Source organism: Papilio xuthus, unplaced genomic scaffold (genome assembly GCF_000836235.2).
Source record: "Papilio xuthus unplaced genomic scaffold, Pxut_1.1 DF827680.1, whole genome shotgun sequence".
Classification (NCBI taxonomy): Eukaryota; Metazoa; Arthropoda; class Insecta; order Lepidoptera; family Papilionidae; genus Papilio; species Papilio xuthus.
Window position 1 is genome coordinate 5,352,922 of NW_013530969.1, and position 21,734 is coordinate 5,374,655.

Genomic DNA, 21,734 nt, shown 5'->3' on the forward strand with positions numbered 1-21,734 from the left:
ACAATTGTGAGTAAAAAAATTTATTTACATTCGACTGTAAAAAACCTAACCTAACTTAATTAACTTATCACTAAGTTAATATATATTCATGTTCGACAAACTATCAACGTCATCACGTTGGTAGCATGTCAAAGAGATACTTTATTAGTATTATATATTTGGCAAACATTTAAAAAGCCTTATTTTTATTTTGTCAAATAATAGTAATTGCAATAGCGTTATATTTGCATTAAATTAAAATCAATATTAAAACGCATACAGTGCAATTTTTTAAATCGTACTGTAGCATTTTTAACAAAAATAAATGTTATTTGCTTTTATTAAAGTTCAATTTTGTCATTGTTTCAAATTTTAAAATTTGAAATTAGACTATAATTGGTAACCTAATTTAAATTGAATGGTCATTAAATAATTTAATTTGTAATATTTAAAAGGCTATTTATATTATACCAATTATAGTACAGCCTTAATTTAAGTCTGTCCTTTCACTGGTCCCTGACTTTCAAAATCCCAACTTCTTTAGCGCCTTGAGGTCGACGTCGCCGTAATAATCCTCGCTGTAAAATATATTATTATTATTACAAACAAGTATTTTTTATATATAACTGTCAGCTACAAAATTCATATTTATTTAAAGACAAAAAGAAAAAAAACTTATGTTAAGAAGCTTGTATTATAATTAATAAACGTACCTTTTTAAAAGAAGACAAAGACTGGCTGTTAAAAGAACAAGTAGAGTATATACAGATTAATAAAAGAGAAGTAAACTGTAATAATCAGAAGTTATTAGAAGGTTATAAGAGTGTAGACAACATAGAAAAAAGTGTTACCGTGAAATATGTTATAAGGAAGTTCGTGCAAAAATACAATACTACCAACGTACAGATAAATAAGACACAAAAAAGGTTTAATTTTTAAATGTTTTCTTTATTTTATCACTAAATGTAAAACTTAAGTAATTACAGATTGTTTATCAAACAACAACACTCAGTCGCAGCGAGATAATTCAATACATAGATTATTTACAAGGTCGTGGATTGATTGAAATGGAAACGTATCAATTTACACTGGACTTTATAAATGCAAATTTATATATTTATACATATAATATATCCTAGTCTTTATTATTTTATAATTTCCAGCGGAATTATCACCGGGCACAGACTAAGTCCACCGGTAGAGTGACTTACAGAGCACTATGAGAGCTAAGATACAATATAAAATAAATATTACTAACGCTGTAAACTTTCTATTAACTTTCTAATCCGCCTACGAAAAATTGTTCTGTTAAGGCTACAACGAGAAAATTATTTGGCAACTAGAAATGAATACAAATCAATCGGCTTCACACACTTAACAATTCGAAATTCAAATTTAAACTTGGAACAATATCCCCGCGCGTCGAAAACAACTTTTTTTCTGTTTAAATTTTCAAATTTATATTCAGACTGTGCTGTACACTGTATGTGCTCGTTGTTTTTAATGCGCGAAGTAATTTAAAGTAAAAATGTGAGTATTAAAGGTTTAAGAGGGAGGGAGTTAAGATTTAGTTCTCCTTCTGGGGGCGGGGTTTAAGCTGCTTTGGCTGTGTCTGGCGGGACTGGCCGTCGCTCTGGAGTCCGGCAAGGAGTTCGCTCTTGCGGATCGACTTCAGATCCAAATCGCCATAGTAGTCCTCGCTGAAAATGTACGCGCACCTTACTGCCTGTCGTATCCACTCATGCTTAACTTAACCTTACTGCTATTATAAATAATTCTACTCTTATTCCAATAAACGATGTAAATGGCTATCTTAATTCCGAGCAACTTTTACTGCGAACAAACTAAGATAATTGAAACTTGTGTAATAAAACTTGCCCACGACACTTGATATCTACTGAACTGCCTTGAACGTATAACGTATAAATCACCATTCGCTTAAATACAGGTGCGTATAAAACAAAATATATATTCTTAGAATTCATTTATAAGTTACGACATGATACTCGAAAGGATTCAATACGACGCATTTGACCTTCGTTTGATCTTTTTAATCGTGACCGTCGCAGGCGCATCCCACTTTTAAAGTGATTGTTCAAAGCAGACAGACCATGAACTAAAGATAAGCCTTATTGAAAGGACTCATTGTTTCATTGAACAATTAGTTTTGTATGTACAAAAAGAAATTAAAAATAGGAAACAGCTATCTAGCATACACATAAGTGGGCTAGAAACAATCATTGTATGTAATATTGAAATTCGAATGGCGTTACTAAATCAGCGTAATACAGTTACTCGCCAAATAAGTTTATGAAACAAAACGGTCATTACCATACATTCCGTTACACAAGTCGGCATTGACCAGGAGCGTCCGCGGACACTACATGACATATTTGTAGACAGGTGTGCAGTTCTACTTTAACTTATTTAAATTTCAAATTCATTTTGAATGTAAGATCCTATCTACCAATTAATTCTTTAAAAGTTCTTTCAACATTCTTTGTTCGCTCATTTTAAATGCATCGGAATGTCTATGGAATACAAAATGACTGTATAACTTAAAACACTTCAATATTTATAACAACGAATAATATGTAAAGAATCTATCGAAAAGTGCAAAAGAATTGTTAGTCACAGGGATGTACGTTGTGGAATAGGAACAAAAGGGACACCGTTTTGATAACAGAGTTAAAAGAGACTGATATCGGCCACATTATAAATTGAGCCAGTGTGATTCAGTAGAAATTTAAAGAGAAGCGTTCAAGTTGCTTAGTCAAGATAGTTTCACTTGAACGATAACAGACAGATACTTAATGAAAAAAGAAATTTAATAGAAAATACGAACTCGAGATGTAAATAGTACTCACCATCCGGGAACATCTTCGGGGTCTTCGCAGTTTCCAGTGCCGTCAGAGTCGCCGATCTTGAAGACGGTACCGATGGGGCAACCGTACTCCCGAGCAGTTCCCTCGAGACAGATGTAGTACTTGCGGCAGTCCTCAGGGTGAGCGTGACGGCTGAAGGAGCCAGCGTTGGCCACCTCACCGGGGTTTGCGCAAGCGAAGCCATTGGCTACTTCTGTGAATTTTAAAGCATTTGTTTTTTTACTTCAATTCTTTGTTATATTTCTTGTTATTTTATAAATACTTATGGATCGCATGACTTATAAGGATTCAAGGTTTTAGAAAGGTTGCTTATGACGAATCGAATATGTTCAAGATTGAGGAAAAACTGAAGGAGAAGATGTATCTATCTACATTTAACGGACGTTTCGATAATCTAAATTAAACGAATTTTGAATTAATAAAGTGACATACCCTCAGATCTGCACTCGGGAACCTGGTCGGCCCACATGCAGACGCGTGCCTCTCTGTCGTAGGCAAGTCCGGGGCTGCACTGGTAGCGGGAAGCTTCACCGTTCCAGCAGTTCCAGAATACGTCGCATTTCTTTTCATCAGCGAAGATACCGTACAGTCTCTGGCAGTGGGGAGTTGAGATTGGGGGTTCTGTGAAATGGAAGTACATTACAATCCACTGCTAACCCAATATTTCATTAGTTATAATAGCTGGCTGTAATGTCAATGATTTATCTGTTTTTATTAAAGTTTGATAGAAATAATTATGTAAATGTGTTCACATTAACACATTCTAGCAATTTTTGTCACCATGAAGATATAATTTACTATACGTGATTAAACTAACGACCTTCTGACCACATCCTGGTAAGTGGAATACCATCATGAATAAATTTGAATGCAAATCCTTGTTAACCTTGACCGTGTATAAGTATATAGAATGTTACCAGGCGCTCATGAATCAGTTTCATATTGAATGCTTTATCTGATTTACTTTTAATGTAATTGTTTTTATTCATATCTTAACACGTACATCGCAATACAAACTATTTTAAAGACTCCTTTAAATATAGAATTCTGATTGAATCTTTACATACCAAGTTGTGACCTGTCACCGCAGTCAACATTGTGGAGGTAGTCGCAGTTTTCTGTCAGGTATTTGGAGTCGGAGGCGTCGAAAGCGAGTCCATTGCCACAGGTCTTCAGTTCAGCGACACCATTATCACACTTCCAGTATTTGTCGCAAGACACGTGGTGTGGGTAGAATCCAAAGTCATCGGGACATTTGAAGGATTCTTGACCAAGAGCTGCAACAAAAAAATTGAAATTGTAATTTTTAATAACATATACGTCTATTATTAATAGGGTTGCTTAAGGTTCTTAATTAGATGCCATTACATAATATATTGCGGTAATTTATCATAAGGTGTGTCATCTTGAATTTTTAATGTAGTTACGAAATGAGATACAAGGGATTTTGCCAAGCGGCTATACGCGCAACAGATTTCGCAACAACCAGTCACAGGGCCACTCTTTCTCCACAGAATGCAACGCGACAAATGGATATTGAGTAATATACAACTTTGTACATTGCCTTTATCGCTTTACCGGGCAATAAAATGTTAAAAATGTATTTCCTAGCATTAAATCCTTATTTATTAAAAAAAATCCTCAAGTTATTAACGTGCTTAAATTGAAATTACTGCAATAATTTAATCCATTACTCAGATTTATAAAAAACTGATAGGAACAAGTTTTTGAGTATCTTGTTTGCTTACGATTGGACGTAAATACTTCCATATTCTGTGTTGTTATGTCACGAAACCTACTCAACAGTACCGGTTGACATTTGCGGCATTAATACGCAACCAGTACAGACGAAAACTTAGCGAATCTTGCATCAAGCTTCTCTCTTTTATTTATTAAAACGTATAATCTGAATATTTAAAGTTTCACAAAGCTTTGTGTAATAAAATTCCCTATATGTAAATGTCCTTGATAACGTATACAAATCTAGATTATTTCAGTTAAATTTTTAAGATCAATATGGGTTACAAAATGCTTAAACACATATTGCTTAAACGTATTACTTAACAGTATCGCTACGATTTTTTTTCTAGGTTATAATGCTTTAATGGATACGCTAAAATTACACTCTTAAAAGCTTGACCCCCTTAGCATTTGTTAACCTCTAATTTACATAATCGATCATATTTATAAAATTTAGCAATATTTCAAATTATAACTTAAAAAGGCCATCTATATTATTTGATTGCGTTGAAATGAAATAAAAAAACACTATTCTTTATGATATTAAAAACAAGACTTAGACAACTTTTATTATTTATCATACGGAATCGAGGTTAACTAGACGCCTTTTAAATGCCTAACATTCTTGTCAGTTGAAGCAAGATTGTTACTAAATGAATGATGAAATTAATAAATAACACGAAACGGTTCAGAATCAATTTGCCACTAGTTCACGTATAGTTTTTTTTATTATTATTATTATTTATTATTATTTAGCAATTTTAGCACAACATATTTCACGCAAATGACTTAATTATGAAATAGATTTGTTGCGTTTATAACAAAAGTAACAAAATTTTATTACATGTAGTTTGTAAATCTACGTACGAAGTAGTAATTTTTATAATTTAATGGACTAAAATCTAACCTCACAATAAAATAATTACATAGGAAAAGTATAGACATTTGCTTCTTTATTTAAAGTAATAATCTCATATCAGAAACATAACCCAAAGGTTCCAATCCAGATTTTCTTGCATATTATATTACCTTTCGATAATGTCATATGAACCCCTCACGTCATATTACGAATCTATGACATAAGTATGAATGTGTCATATAATCAATTACATAAATCTCAACGATAAGGTTTACTTACATATATTAACTAAACAAATGAAACAGCTAAATCTGACGCTTAAATAATCTAATAAATCTGTTCTGTAATAATATAATAAATCTGCTTCTTATCTACATAAAAATATACATATAAAGATCAATTAAGCAGTTTGTTAGTCTATATTTCTCATACTTAATTCACACTTAGCAGTTGTCTTAGTGGCCAATTAATTCTGAGAGTGGCAGTTAAATAATTAACGTATCCATTTTGATAACATTATAACGCAATAAATTAAAATTCAAAAACCTAAATTAGTTACTTTAAGTATCATTTTGTAATGCAACAAGAAATATTTATAAATAGGCGTAATGTTACACAATACATTATCCAACGCAAAGGTCAAAAACCGTTAAGTAATACAGGTGAAAGCCTCAAGTTGACCCACAGAGCGAGCCTGGGCGGAACTTTCAATTTCGTTAACACCTTGATGCTCACGCTCATCTTATGAAGCAATCATGTCTGACAGTTGACCTTTATCTACATTTTATTCAATAATTAATTTGAATATTAATAAGATCATTATTCGAATTCAAATTATAATCTAATTTATTCAATGTTTTATCTTCATCATTTTGAAATACAAACAATCATTAATTAATAAGTTGTAAGTAAATTTGAAGATAAATAAAATGGTAATTTTTAATTAATTGTAAGACAAAAGTAATATTAAAAATTCGTAATTATATTAACAGGAAATATCTTGGTTGTACTACAAATGTTAAGTAACAATAAACTTAAAACTTGATTCTTTTAAGTTAACGCCTACTTACATTACATGTAAGAGAAGTTGATGTAACATTTAAAATAACATTAGATAATCATTGGCAGCTATGCGCTGTCGGTGAAAGTTTCAACGCTTTCTCGTTCATTATTTTTTACTCTACTTATTTCAATCGTATAATTTTTTGTGAACTGTACAACTTACTACTTAACTCTATTAACTTGAGAACTGTAAATAAACGATTGCAATTAAATAATAAAACCTTAATAAAATAGATAAGAAGAAATATTCAAAACACTGATATGTCAAGTTACGTTTTTGATAAACCTCTTACTTAATTACTACTTAAAATTGAAAGAAATTTTTCAACTATCCTCCTTAATTTTTTGTGAAAGAAGCTCATTTGTTTTTTTTTTAGAGATATTGTAAAAATGTTAATTATTTTACAATACAAAAAAATCATAACATAAAGGCTATTGTTTTATAAATAATTTTATTTCAGCTACGAGAAAAATGTTACAAACATATTACAAAATTTTAATACTACTTATGTCACTGTTGAAAAGGAATGTAATAAGCTATAATTATTCTCCTATGGTTCACAAAGGCGGATAGGTGAGGCCACATGTATTAATACGTAACTTGAAATTTGATTGTGCGTTGCGCAAATATACTTAATTACATTAAGATAATGTATACTTTTTGACTTGACATATTTCCAGTAATATTTACTGCTATAAAAATATTAATATGTGTTATTACACTAACATATTCAAAATAGTATAACAAATTCAAATCAAATGATTGAAAAATGAACAAAAAACAACAAAGAATCATTGGTTCCCAAACTTCTAAAATTTGTTTCATTTAACATATAAGGAAAAAAATTACATTGCTATGCTAATACATCCAATAGTCATTCAGATTTTAACGAAAAGAAAACGTTTAACAGGTATTTAGAACAAGAAGTTGGACGCAGGTAGTAAAAGACGGACGGAATATAAGAGGAAAAACAAAAAGTCAAACGTTAATACGAGTCGATACAAAGTTATTTATAAAAGGCGGTCACGAAGGACGTACAATCACCGTATCCTACATCTCCGGCGCGATATAAACAACCTAGGTTACATGCTGCCACGTTACAAACCTACAGTACATATTATAAAAAAAATCTTTAATATCTATTATATAAACGAATACAACGAACGTCACCCTTGGCCGTAACTAGGGAACAGACAGTTGAAGTATAAGCCTCCCAAGTAAAAAGTTAAATGTCTACAAAATTTAATGCTATTTAGTTAAACGATGCATTAATAAACAAATTATAAATTTTGACACTTTATATACCAATTGTGAGTATAAATGTATGGGGTATATTCAGAAAATGTAAAAAAATAAAGTAAAAATAATTTACAATAAGGAAATAAGATCAAATTGATATGTTGAAACAATTTATCGTCGAGATAATTTAAAAATATTTATTACATTTATATGTCATATATGATAAATAACATTCATTATAAACAAGTATTAAGAAAATAAACTACAGGAACAAAAACTATGATTCATTGTTCTTCGACTAATGAATAGTCGTTCAACAACACTTCCGTTGTATTGTTTTTGGTAATTAATTACAAAAACTGCATCCGTAGAATGCCAAGAAATTTGATCATTTTTGGTAAAAGACAATAGACAACCTTCACTTTTAAATTACATCTTAATTGTCTATTGTTTAATATTACTGTAATATTTAAATTAAAAAAACTCTTTATAGTAATTAGTTAGAAGAGAAAATATTTGCTATGTACGGTCTAAGCTAAGATTTCGACACTTACAAGAACTATGACATAATGGTTTAGTACGAGTGAACATTAACGCCGGCCAGTTTTGTAAGACTTTGCATAGACTGAATACTTAACTAGACAGCACAATATAATTGGATGGTTGCTGTGCTTTGTATTTATTAAAATCTAGTTCAAAAAGAACAAAATAAAATTTCTGGTACTATGTCAGGAATCAATCAAATTGAGAAATGTCTTGTCAGTAATGTAAAAAAAATGACCAATGGCACAATAACATCATTATATACACTTATGTGTCTTCATCTCAATAAAGGGCGCCATCCAAAATACTGGTATATAAAGACGATCAATCTTATCCGACGTGACAAGCATGAATTTATGTCTACGGTATTATGCGTTTGAATATGCCAAAATAAGAACAAATATCATCAACCATAGTGGCAAAATCAAGCTATATTATGTCGAAATAACAAGTTAAAACTGTTAAAAGTTAAACCGGTATATGTTTCGCTAACCTATTGTAAAATTTAATAATTATAAAAACGTTAAAGTAAATTTCATCACTGCGTACTTTGTCTAAGTTACTAAACTATAACTTTACTCAACGTTCGTAAACAAGTATAATTGACAAGAGATCGCAACATGTCCCAGCTCAATGCCACGCGCTCAACCAATCGATTAATTTTCACCGGATTTTCTTCTTGTGAAACTCGAACACGCACCGGCCATACTTGACAATTAAATAGCATCACGCAATAACTTTATGAATATTCCTTAACATTCTCAGAGACGGGTCGTTTTCGTTTAATCGTTTGTACTTTTCAATCCACTCTCTAGTTTATAATAGTGAATACGGAGGAATACGCAAAACATTCGTGAGAATCTCCTACGTGTTGGCAATATCAAACAATAGTAAATGCCTCATAACTAAAAAGTACATGAATAAGATGTCCTGTTTGACAAATGATATGATTTTAATTTGCGTGGGAAAGATTTCATAGCTTATACACAATTGATTTTTAAAATTATTTATTTTTTAATCAATTGAAATCTTACAGAATTGCATTGTCTTTGAAATATAGTTTAGAGAAAACTTTTTGCAATTTCCATGTCTAAATATCAAGATATTAAAGGCTAGAATTCAATAGTTCGCCTTTCCCAATAAAATATTTCATAATATTAAAAATATATAAAAAAAATATTTTGGTAACGTTCATATGTTAATAAACAACGGGATGAAGTAAGTTTTCACAATGCATGCATCGTTTGCTCATTTTCACACGTCTTGTATGACGTAATTAGCATTGCGCTAGAAAGTATAATGAGAGTGAATTCCCTCAATTAGAAGTGACATTACAAAAATTATTTTAACTCTGTAGTCTCTAATTAGGCACTTGATAGTACAACATATCTTTTTAATTTTGCAATAACGCTTGCCTCTTATTTCAATTCGATAATATTTTAATGGCGTGATAAATGAGTGAAAGTCAACCACCATAATAGTAGCGGAGAGTATGTTGTAAGATATAGATTCGTTGTTCATTGTACGATACTGTAAAATAGCACAATGATACAATCGCATTTAAAATGTAGTCTTTTTATTTTATACTTTTTGTCTCTTATCAATACCTAGACCTATATTATTATTAGAAATCATCAAACAAAACACTGAATTTAAATTGTAATCTATTTGAAGGTAAAGTGTAGAGAAACTTAAGAATATATTTATATAAATGTAGGATTGAGATTAATGACGTAATATCATTATAAAAAAAATTGTGGTAATCGATGACATTTATGTCGCAGCTGAAGTTTGTGGAAAATTTCATAGAACGCAGTTTCTCTGTGCGTGCTTATGTCGCTGGAGGAGTTGGCTGAGCATAGGTACAGTATCACATCTGGAGCTTTCGAGATCCCGACACGATATGACATGCGAATGCACCGACACCGCTCTAGATTGTTCCAGTCGGCCACCGGGCACTACCGCATACGCCGCACCCTAAATATTTCAAATTCTACATACCCACGCCGAGGGCGGCCGCTAGCACTATCAAACACCGTGAATACATTATATAAACTTTAAGTCCTTGCACGGGAGTAGTGGACACTGTTACGTTCAAGCACACACTGCGAGCGGGTGAATGGGCGGTCGAGGCTTTTATATCGGGTAGGCGTACGAGTAACTCGGGCGGTGAAAAGCGTCGTCGGCGCCCGCGCAGCACCCGCGAGTTCCCCGCGCCCGCCCCGCACATACCCCGCGCAGGCACAGCGCCGCATCCTTACAGCGGGTTGCCGCTCTATCCCGTGCCACAAACTTTCGTATATTTACTGTTGTCTTCCTTTCAAGTAGAGTTTCATTCGAATAAATTACTGTCCTTATTTAGTCGTTTACAACATTATTAATTTACATAGCAATAAAGTCTTTCTTTTTCAATATTATTGAATATATATCAGTATAAAATTTTATAGTCAGTCTCAATAACATATTTAAACTTTACACAAATAATGAACATTAAATATGAAAAAAAAATGTAATTTAAATGCTGTTTTATTCTATGATATTCAACTATCACGCTATAGATAAATGGTGTAGAATTAATGTAAATTTTATGTCACTTTGAACACTTAGTGAGGTATGCTACCAGAATGCTAAAATGATATTTCGGTGGCCATGGGATAAGATTTTGAATGATATATTTTAATGAAACACAAATTATCTGAAAGTTTACACGTACTACATATCTTTGAAGAATATTTGCTCATCCTTACAAGTAAACTACTTATTGCAAATAATATTATTTTATTTTTAAAAGTATAATTATGATACATATATTTGTGATATGTATTAAAAATCTTAATTTACTAGTAATTTTTTTTCTTTAAATCTACGATCAGTTTTTTCTTTAAACTAACTTGTAAAATATAACTAATATGAAACGATTTTATCATTTTTAATAAAAGACGATCGTACACAGTTACTAGAATGCCTTGATTTGAAGGAAGAACCTATTATACGCTCGACGGTTAATATAATTTTTAACTTTTTAAAGAAAATCTCAACGAAGGCCATAGTTATCATTGTGAGTTTATTTTAATCGTACTGTCGTTACGTCGTCATTTTTCCGGTTTAAAGAATTTACTGGCAACTTTACTGATATCATAATACTTACTCACATCACGTACTAAAATATTAACGCCATTTTAATGAAATGGATTTATTTTTCCCCCAAAAATGGCGGTAAGGTTCTACCATGCCAGAACAAGGCAGGTCCCTAGTTTCCATTTTAATGCGTAGACTGTCAGTCGACAATTTCGCATATGCAAAATCGAATTCACTTTAGTAAATTCGTATGTCAACTATGTATCTTTTAAGTTATCACCGTTATCCAAGAAACTGATCCCGAAGCAATACATTAACGTATGAAAAACAATCCCTTTTGTTTATCGACATAAGGAAACGTAACGTTGCTGCCACATACCGTTATATGAATGAATCATTGTCTGTAAATCTGAAGACTTAACGTGGCAACTGTAAACAGTGTTTTTTTTAATATTATATGGTGGCAAACGTGTAAACGGTCAGCATTTAGCAAAATTAGCTAAACAACCGTTGCCTATAGACTTCTGCAATTGTAGATGCGTTGCATACCTTTAGTGGAAGTAATTTAAAAGTAATACATAAATAGACAGATAATTAAATAAGAATATGTTTTGTAAAATACTTAGTTTCGTTGTCAAGATCTTTCTTTTCAAAGATTACTCAGCGTAGATTTATTAAAATCCTCAAGAGTTATTATGAAAATACGATTCTATTTTAATTTAAGAGATTATGTCACTATCGTGGTAAAATATTTTACTTATGAAATCTTTGTCAACGTAATTAATCTTAGTGAGATTTAAGCTTTAAAATAGCGTTTTTAAAATGCTTTTAAACAGATTCTATTGGTTAGATCTCAGATCACTTGATTAGATAAACCTGTCGGTATGTTTTATGTCATATTAAGGATGACATGATTTTATGCCGATAAAAAATCTATAATACCTTTATAGATAATGTAATAAGTTATGTAAAAAATAATTAAAAATAACCATAAGTTGAAAAAAGAATAATCATTTACCATACGCAATTCCAACATGCCAGCCTTCTTTAATGTTGTGATTTCAACCTGAAAATATAAGTATTTATAAAAAACAAAAACTCCCAGTGGATTGTTTGTTTGTTTAGAATGCTATTATATTAGTACAATATAAAACAATGTACCAGTATTTACGGTCCGCAGCTGCTAAACTTCGCAGATTACTCATAGAAAGTTGGTACAACGATTGTTAATCAATATCTAGCCAGTATTTCATTGACTGTACAATATTATTCATCGCTTCATTACATCATAGATTTGAAACAAATATGTATTCTTTTGTTTTAAAATTAATTTGTATAGCCTGACCAGGATTGTGGAAAACTTGATCATGTTACGCGAAAATGTGAAACTAATTCTTTATATATAAAAAGAAATAAATACAAACAAGGCATCCAAGACATGGCAGAATTTTCAAGACCTTGGTCAGGCTCTATTTTATACATTAGAGGTTAATCTTAAATTTTATAAAAAAAAATTAAAATTAACTCGAAAAATCTTATAGCCCCATTTAATTTCTTCGTAGTATCTCCTTGAACTTACTATGCAAAGTTAAGGTTCCATTAGGTCACAAATCCTAGCCATGTCCAGCTAAGGGCCAAGGTAAATCAGTTTTTTTATTGCAGTATAGTATGTTTGTGTTTTTGTGGCTTCGCAACATTACTAAAAAGGGTATCAATATCCTTTTTACATTGAATATCGAGTTATCTCGTAACGTAACACTGAACTCTTTAAAGATCACTTGAGTCTTGACCTTATTATATTAGATTCAGTCAACAATATTCATATATTTTCCGGGCTTATGATATTTATAAGGTTATAACTATTTCATTTCTTTGATAAATATTTTCATTGCAAACGCATAGACAATGCTTAATTGCTTAATCAATTTATTCACTATTCTGTAAGTTTTCCTTATCTTAAGATTTTTTAGGTTTTAATAACATCAATCACCTTATTCGCAGTAAATACGTAATTTAAATTACTTTAAAAAATTATTTCCATTTAAAAACATTATTTTATAAAACTTTTAAAGTTATTTTTGTTTTATATAATTTTGAATTTATTTTAGAACAAAGATTAAAGAAGACTTAAGTAGTAGTCTTTTTAGTATAAACAACTTTTGACCATAGATTTTTCCTGCTGATATTTAATAGATGGGATAAAAATAACAATCAACTAATCCAGGTAATATAAGGATGTATATTCTTTCTGTTGACAACAAGCGCTGTTTATAGAATCCAATATAATCTAAAATAATAGGGAAATGGAAATTTAAATAAACTAATCATAATATTTAACAAGTCACCATCGCTTCTGGTTCACATCGCTTGAATTGAAGCTGTTTCTCTCAATATATCTATAATTCATTAATAAAGCGATACTATTTTCATAGGAGATGGACGAATCAAAGTACTTAAATCTAAAGTTCGACTAAAACGAAATACGTAAAATTTATAAAAACTATACGAATAAAAAAAAACCTTTACTGGTAGATTAATATCACAATTTATTGAGCCTGTGAATTCAAAACGAACCAAACAAATAAAGATATGATCATTATGGCTACAGAACAATTTAACAAAGGCATTAAAGATACTCGTTGAAAAAATTGTTCTTAGACTTTTATCGTTAACTATTTATAATTAAAACAATGACAGATTAATCAGAAATGAATTCAAAAATCCCCAAAGGTGAATAAATCTCGAAAAATGTTGTCTGTGACTCATTTGGAAATCTTAATCGGCGATTAAGTATGCAGTTTGTATATAGATCTATATTTAACGTATGTGTTGGTTCAATGCCTGTCACATTCATTCACATTCACTAATTATGATCTCAATCTTGGCGAAGTGAAGCTAATTTTATGTGATTAGAGCACCAATGATGCGGTTTACACATCTTAGGCTGAGGGATGATGATGATATAAGCTAAAAAGTAATGAGATTGAATGTGGATGGCTACAAAGGTAGAGGAAGACCAATAAAGTATGGAATGTCTGTGTGAAAGAGGATATGCGTAGGATAGGATAGATTCGGATATGACGGCTGATAGAGATGTATGCAGGAGTAGCACATACTGTGCCGATCCTCGATAGGGATAAGGGCAGATTGATGATGATGATGATTAAAGGACCAATGATCAATAAAAGAGGTTTTTAATTTTTTCTCATTATCAAATCAGAAAGGGTGCGTATTGACGAAAAAGTTTTTAATATTTTTAATTTCAAAATAATCCAAAAATAACAGTGTTATTTATATTTTATTTCAACTACTTATTACTCAACAAATAAATAAATGTAACTGTTGTAAAGATAGATTTTAAGACAAAGTATTTAATTCAATACAGAAACATTGAACGTATCGATTTCTAGTATGCGAGCTAAGAACGTAATTGAATATTGAATCAGGCTAGTGCTTATTATGAAGTTATTCTCGTTGGTATTTGGGACAGGGTCCGAATGAATCGACCGAGTCGTCAACCGTCCGCGCCCGCCCCGAAGGCCTGCTGGTTTCACGGCTCTAATCAAAGATGTAATAATACGAAGATAGACAAATAAGTCACTATTAATTAAATATTACCCAGCGATATCATACAGACATAAAGCTTTTAAAGTATTTCAGTAAATATGATAATTGAAATTTATTTTGAAAAAGGTTTGTTATGACAACTTTGTTTAGTAGCAACTATGCGTCTACACAAATATCAATAAGTATATCGACCTTGTCCTGAGTTTATAGATCGACTCTTACCTATTAGGTATTAAGCAATTCTGATATTTACATTGTATGCTTACTCTATGTCATTTCACCGACAGTCACCGCTGTGTTTACCTCACCGAGGCGACAAGATACTTGCAGTATGCGGAAGGTAACTTGCAGTGGACAATGTTTAAACACATTTAAAACTATTTGTTCATTCTCTGCAGTAACATAAGTGAAATAACGTTACGTGTACACACACAATAATTAAACGTTTTAGTGGAATATTTAATTAAACTGCATATTTTAGTACAAACGCATGCTCTCACTAGGTTCTGGACTCCTAGTCCATTGTTTTGTTACGTACTTTGATTAATGTCAGTCGATCATCAAAATATATTTTTTGCTATTCTCTTTATACTCTCTGTTCTAATTAAAAATTATACATATTCTCATACCATGATTCACATTGTATCCTGTATTCAACAGTTTATATCTATACCACTATAAAACAGTAACGGTACTTATTGCTTAGTATTCAAGTCAATGCAAGTCCGTACAAAATTGTTGATGCGACGAACTTCCTACGTCTACACCCGATTCGGTTAAACGATCCAAAAAAGTTCCGTTCGAACTAAGAACTATTAACCATTGATTAATTGCCACTGTCTATTTAACAATAAAACTACCACAAATTGAATAGCAAACTAAGATTTATTTCTAGACTTGTTATTACCTAAAATGTAAATAAAATCGTACTATAGTGGTAAAAGCGTTGCTGGTAATGAAAAAGGAATTTGTGATTTTTTTGTATGTCTGTCAGTCTGCATTTGTTTCTGATAAACTCCGAAATGGCAAGGTTGACAATAGTTGACTTTGACGGGAAAGTAGTTGATGCATGACATAGGTTACTTTTTATTTTCAGTCTTGACGAAGTCTCAAGCAGACTATGTTACTGCACAAAAAACACAAACTGATTGCTCCAGGTATCGTTCTTTAGCTGTAGAGATTATAAACAAGAAAATAAGACAGCTATAAAATATTCTTCATATAACAAGATAAGTGATTTCGTCAACAATGTGTAGGCGCATGTAACAAACTTTACTCAATCATCTGAAATAATTACTCAATGGTATGACATTTGCTTGACAATGCGGAGCTACAAAGGTCACGGTGTCAAACTGTGCGCACGGTTAGTGACCCGTACATGTAACAAATAGAAAGAAAAAGGGAAACAAAAATTCTATTATAATAAAATGAAGGTTATAAAAACAATAATAACTCTCACTTTAATACAAAGCATAGTATTTATACGGTAAAGTGTACCTACTAGAAGAGTTCTCAGAGTAATAATTTTTAACAGATTATTGAAATTAAATCTTAATAAACTTATATTAAAAAACAAAATACAATAAAATTTAAGTAAAATAAAATCTTGTAATTTCTTTAGTATAAAAATAGGATTATTACAATAGATAATATCTAGAGATAATTAAAAATGCAGCCATAAAGTCCAAATTTGAAAGAGTAATAGATTTTAGAAAATTGTAAATACAAAATTGTAAACATTGTGGCATAGTGTAAGGCTCTCTTCTTAGCACTGATTAGTAATTTTTCTTATTAATTTTGTTACCATTTGTAAATAAATATCTGAAAAAAATAATGATTGCGAAAAAAATTACAAATTTTATATCAATCGTCCTCAAACGATGGTTAATAGTAGATATTTTATGATTTTTTACATCTTACACTTGTTATAAAATTATAACACACAGTAACTTCTTATTATTTAAATGCATTTAAAACAATTCCAAAGCAATTCACCTTGCAATACCAATGGGTTTCGATAGGCTGCGACTCCGTAAATAGCCACATCTTACTCGTTTACCTATATCCATAAGCATGCACCTCTCAAGGTCACGGATTCGCCGACTAACTGCTCCTATACTTTACATTGCACTATAGTGTCATAGAAATATTTTTAACTCGAAATTTTTAACTAACAAAATTTGATAACATGATGTTTGTACGTCAAAGAAGGTATTCTGCAATTCCTGCGACTCCGTCCGCGCGGTGACAAAATAAACTTAATTGTTAAAGTGTCCTTCCAAAATATGTTCTACATCTATCCCAAAATTTAGCAAGATCCATGCAGCCATTTGGAGATACCATCTAACAAACATTCATCCAAATAGTTGCATTTATATATAAGTAAGATTATTTTTTGAAGTTCTTTTAGCATTTTACTCGTATATTCTTAATTTGATATGATAAGTAAGTTCTAAAAATAAGGATTAATACAGAAAGTATGATTGTTTCCTTTTTCCCTAATCATTTATTATAGTCTATTTCGAGCTTAATAATTACAGCAACCTCGTAGCTCATTTCATTGTACCGACTTTGATTATTGAGAGGTTAAACTGGCATTGAACTTATGTTTTAATTTCGGTTAACCGAACCTATAGAATCGATTCGACCAAAACATGTGTAGTTTTTTTTTATCAGACAATACATAAAATATCACCATTTGACTGCACTTTATATGGAGCACAATAAACATAGGTTATGTCAAATGAAAGTAATTAAGAAAATAATAGTAAAAATTATTTTTTAAATTTCTGCTTATAATTTAAATGTAGATAATAATACAGTAGATGAGTAATTCTGAAGGTCATTTTGTGATACTTAATAAAAAAAATCTCTGCATTTACATATATAACAATAAAACAACATGCCCGATGCACTTTTTTCAACCACCCGGAGGTTTTTTAGACCTTTAGTTGAAGGTCAAACGAATATTATAAAACAGGCTTACAAAAGGAAATATACCTTAGTCCATTTAAATCAGAAGCAGGATAAAGTGATAACAAAGAGACAACAGAAAATTAAAAATGAAAAAGATACTATTCATAATGTTTTACCTTCAAGATTTATGTGATTCGCTACCGTTAGCACAAAAACAGAAAGTTCTTACATATTCTATTCCTGAAAATAGATCGTTGAAAAAGCTCCTCGGTTACAATGAAGACACATATCTTAATTTCACTGAATTGACGACAAAATATAACTATACCTACGAAGAACATACTGTAATTACTGAAGATGGTTATATTCTAACAGTTTACCGAATTCCGTCCACATGTAAAGGAATTTCAATATATTTACCCGTTGTATTAGTGCATGGGCTATATGACAGTTCAGATGCATGGATTCTAAGTGGTCCAAAAGATGGCTTGGCTTATATTCTTGCTGATAATTGTTATGACGTTTGGATACCAAACACCAGAGGGAACAGATATTCTAGAAAGCATATTTTTCTGGATCCAGACAAAGATATAGAATACTGGAACTTTTCTTTTGATGAACAAGGAAATTATGATGTGCCTGCGGTTATTGACTACGTACTTAATGTGACTAGTGAATCGAAATTATTTTATATTGGACATTCTCAAGGTACGACTGACTTTTTTATAATGGCATCATTGCGACCAGAATACAACAGTAAGATCTATCTTTCAGTACAACTTGCGCCAATTGCTTGGTTTAAATATATCAACAGTCCTATTTTAAAGTTTATTGCTCAATTTTCACCAATACTTAAGTCGTATTTTGATGCTTTTGGAGTCGGTGAATTATTAGCAAGAGGTCAACTAATACATATAATAGTTGAATATCTTTGTCAGATTGCACCGCAAGAAGTTTGTGGCACTGCGTTAGGACTGACAACGGGTTTAGTGAAGGATTCCATACGTTCAAGTACACTTTCTGTAGCATTTGGACATCTACTTGTCGGTGTATCTGCGAAAACATTAGCTCATTTTGGACAGTTAATACTATCAAAGAAATTTGAACGTTACAACGAAGGTAAAATTGGTAATCTCAAAAGATACGGCACAGAAAAAACACCGGAGTATAACGTTACAAATATCTCATCACCAGTACTTTTAATTTGCAGTCAAAATGATTGGGTCTCATCATTGAAGGACGCTAATGAATTAAGTTCAAGACTATCGAACTTGGTAGAGGCGTACATCGTGCCAAACATATATTGGAGTCACAATAACCATTTATGGGGGAAAGATGCGCAAAAATTAGTATTTAAGAAGATACTTGATTATCTTCATAGATACAGTAACAACGAGAACTAACTACACACCAAAATTTCTAGTTATTAAGTTAGTGCTTCAAACCAAATATTGTATAATAAGTGATAACTAAATATTAAATTGTATGAAAATTATAATATTACTATATGATAATGATAGGAATAATGTAATCTTGGGAACCCTACCGTGCGACCGCAGCTATTTGGGGTCGATTTTTTATATTATTTAGTTTTATTTTTAGTTTGGCTTAGTTTTAGTATATAGTTTATAGTATTATTTTGGTAGATTAATTAATTAGTCACTTAATAATTAATATAGAAATGTAAATTGAATAATATTTATTCAGTAAATTGTAAAACTTTTAGAGTAACATAATCACAATTATGCAAAGTTAAAACAAAAATAATGAAACCATATGATATTATAATTTTCATATAATTTCATTCATCTGTCAATCAATATTTCTAAAGACCTTCGATGAATAAAGAGTTATTTTTGTTTGTTTTTCATTAAAAATGTTCCCTTAGATTTTGTTCTACATAATTTAATTAATTTTAAATGTTGATATTTAATTATTTCATTTATCTATTTAATAACTCATTAATAAAAAGGTTTCACACTTCGTGAAAGAAACTTGTGCATCGCACTTTAAAATCAAGTTTCCAAGTAGAATAGGTTACGGTAGACAGCATTGTGAAACATACATATATAAAAAATAAACCTCTTGTCGGTCGAGCAAAAAATCATATACTTGTTTGTACAAAATTGATCGCAAAAACTACAATTAAGTTTTTTTTTCTCTACTATAGTGATTTCATAAACCACTTGTAGCTATGAAAAAAACTCGTTTGATATTATAATGTTAAATTCAAAGATAAAGTAAAATAATTCTAGACGCAAATTTTATAATCTATTTCTGTGTACTGTTCCAAAGAGAATTCATAAGCATATTCTTTGTCTATTTATATGTTTTTATTTTAGCAAAAGGCATAATAAAAATAACACAGTAAGGTACATTCTTGTTGTCCTTGTATTAAATACAATGCACAATGGGTATTTTACTTCACTTGCTTTTGTTTAAATTTGCCTAAATGCAAATTCTTTACATCTCCAATACGCAGTGCACTCATTGTATGCATTTTATTGGCATGTTCTTTTAAAAATGCAGCTCACGTCCGGCCACTGTAACATTATTTCTCAGTTGTTTTCAAAATGCCTCCTTTAAAACGAATAAATAATATTAAAATGACTTCGTATACCTTGCACAAGACACTTTGCAAATTTAAAAAAGGATTTGATTTTAAACTTTTAAAACTGTACCTTACTATTTAATCTTACTAATATTAAAAATGCGAAAGTTTAGATGGATAGATCTTTGTTTCAAGTTATCTCCGGCACGGCTCAACGGATTTTTATGAAATTTTGTACAGATGTAGAATCTAGTCAGGAAGAACACAGGCTACTTATTAAGATTCTTTTCATTCCACGCAGAAGACAGCTAGTTACAAATAAACTAAGTACTATTAAACACTTATTGAGTCTTTGTAATGAAGATTTTGAAAATACTTAATTAGTTATTTCTTTCCAAGGTATTGATCAAGAACAACCACATTGTTAGTATTTGCCCTTTAACTAAGATGCGCAAATCCGTTTTGTTATAACTTTGCCTTTTATAGACATAAGCTAAGGCGTACCTTTTTTTAAGACAATTGAATTGCGATTATCTAACATCGTTACCTATACAGTCGTAAAAGCCAAAAGGTCATCTTTAAACATTTTTTATTTCTATGTCGATGTTCGTAGGAGATTTTTTTTTATTCTATGTTGTGTACAAAATTTTATTTATGTTAGAAAACTTAAAATTCAACTATTTTTTTAAATAAATATGTTATTTGTTAATCCATTTGATAAAATCTTATATGGTAATTATGGAACTATTAAATCGGCAAAGTCCATCTTTAAAGCGAATCAAAATATCCAACTTCGTAATTCATTAAATGTCACATGAGCATTTTTGATTGGCTAACGGCGTCTGGCAACACAAACTGAATAATATTAAAATCTCACCTTTATAAAAGAAACTGTTATTTTTTTTTTAATTATTAATATGCCGTTCAAGGTTCTACACATTGTACCACGTTTGGGTATTGATATAAAAGGCGTTGGACGTATTTTATTGTGATTCCGTTACAACTACATATATTTAAATCTATTTTGCAGTCTTATATGGTTTCGGTGCATTTTGGTGCGTTTGTGTTCAGTGTTTTAGGGCTTTGTGGTTCCCAAACTTATTTTGTCTACTGCCCACTTTGAGAATAAATATTTTTTAGCGCCCCCATATTTACACATATTTAAAAACCACTATAACTTCAAATTACATTAATTAATTATTGTGACCTGTATTTGTATGTTAACGGAGAATTCTAAACGAAACTTTTACTATAACCCGCAACTTGAGACCTGCAGCGCCCACAAGGGGGCGTTATCGCCCACTTTGGGAAAGA

At 30.9% G+C, this 21,734-nt stretch overlaps 2 protein-coding genes across 3 annotated transcripts; one reads left to right on the top strand and one right to left on the bottom strand.

Moving 5' to 3' along the window:
* Positions 1-4: 4 nt before the first annotated feature.
* On the bottom strand, positions 5-10,426 carry Gasp (Chitin binding Peritrophin-A domain-containing protein Gasp). Of its 2 annotated transcripts, none has more exons than XM_013311493.1 (5): positions 10,310-10,426; positions 3,932-4,141; positions 3,297-3,485; positions 2,847-3,057; positions 5-557 (listed from the first exon to the last, which is right to left on the bottom strand). In XM_013311493.1, the coding sequence occupies exons 1-5, from the start codon at positions 10,353-10,355 to the stop codon at positions 503-505; spliced, it is 711 nt and encodes a 236-aa protein (XP_013166947.1). In that variant the 5' UTR covers positions 10,356-10,426; the 3' UTR covers positions 5-502.
* A 7,547-nt stretch (positions 10,427-17,973) lies between these two features.
* Positions 17,974-19,471, top strand: LOC106117060 (lipase 1). The gene has a single exon (XM_013311133.1). The coding sequence runs from the start codon at positions 18,016-18,018 to the stop codon at positions 19,270-19,272; it is 1,257 nt and encodes a 418-aa protein (XP_013166587.1). The 5' UTR covers positions 17,974-18,015; the 3' UTR covers positions 19,273-19,471.
* The last annotated feature ends 2,263 nt before the right edge of the window (positions 19,472-21,734 follow it).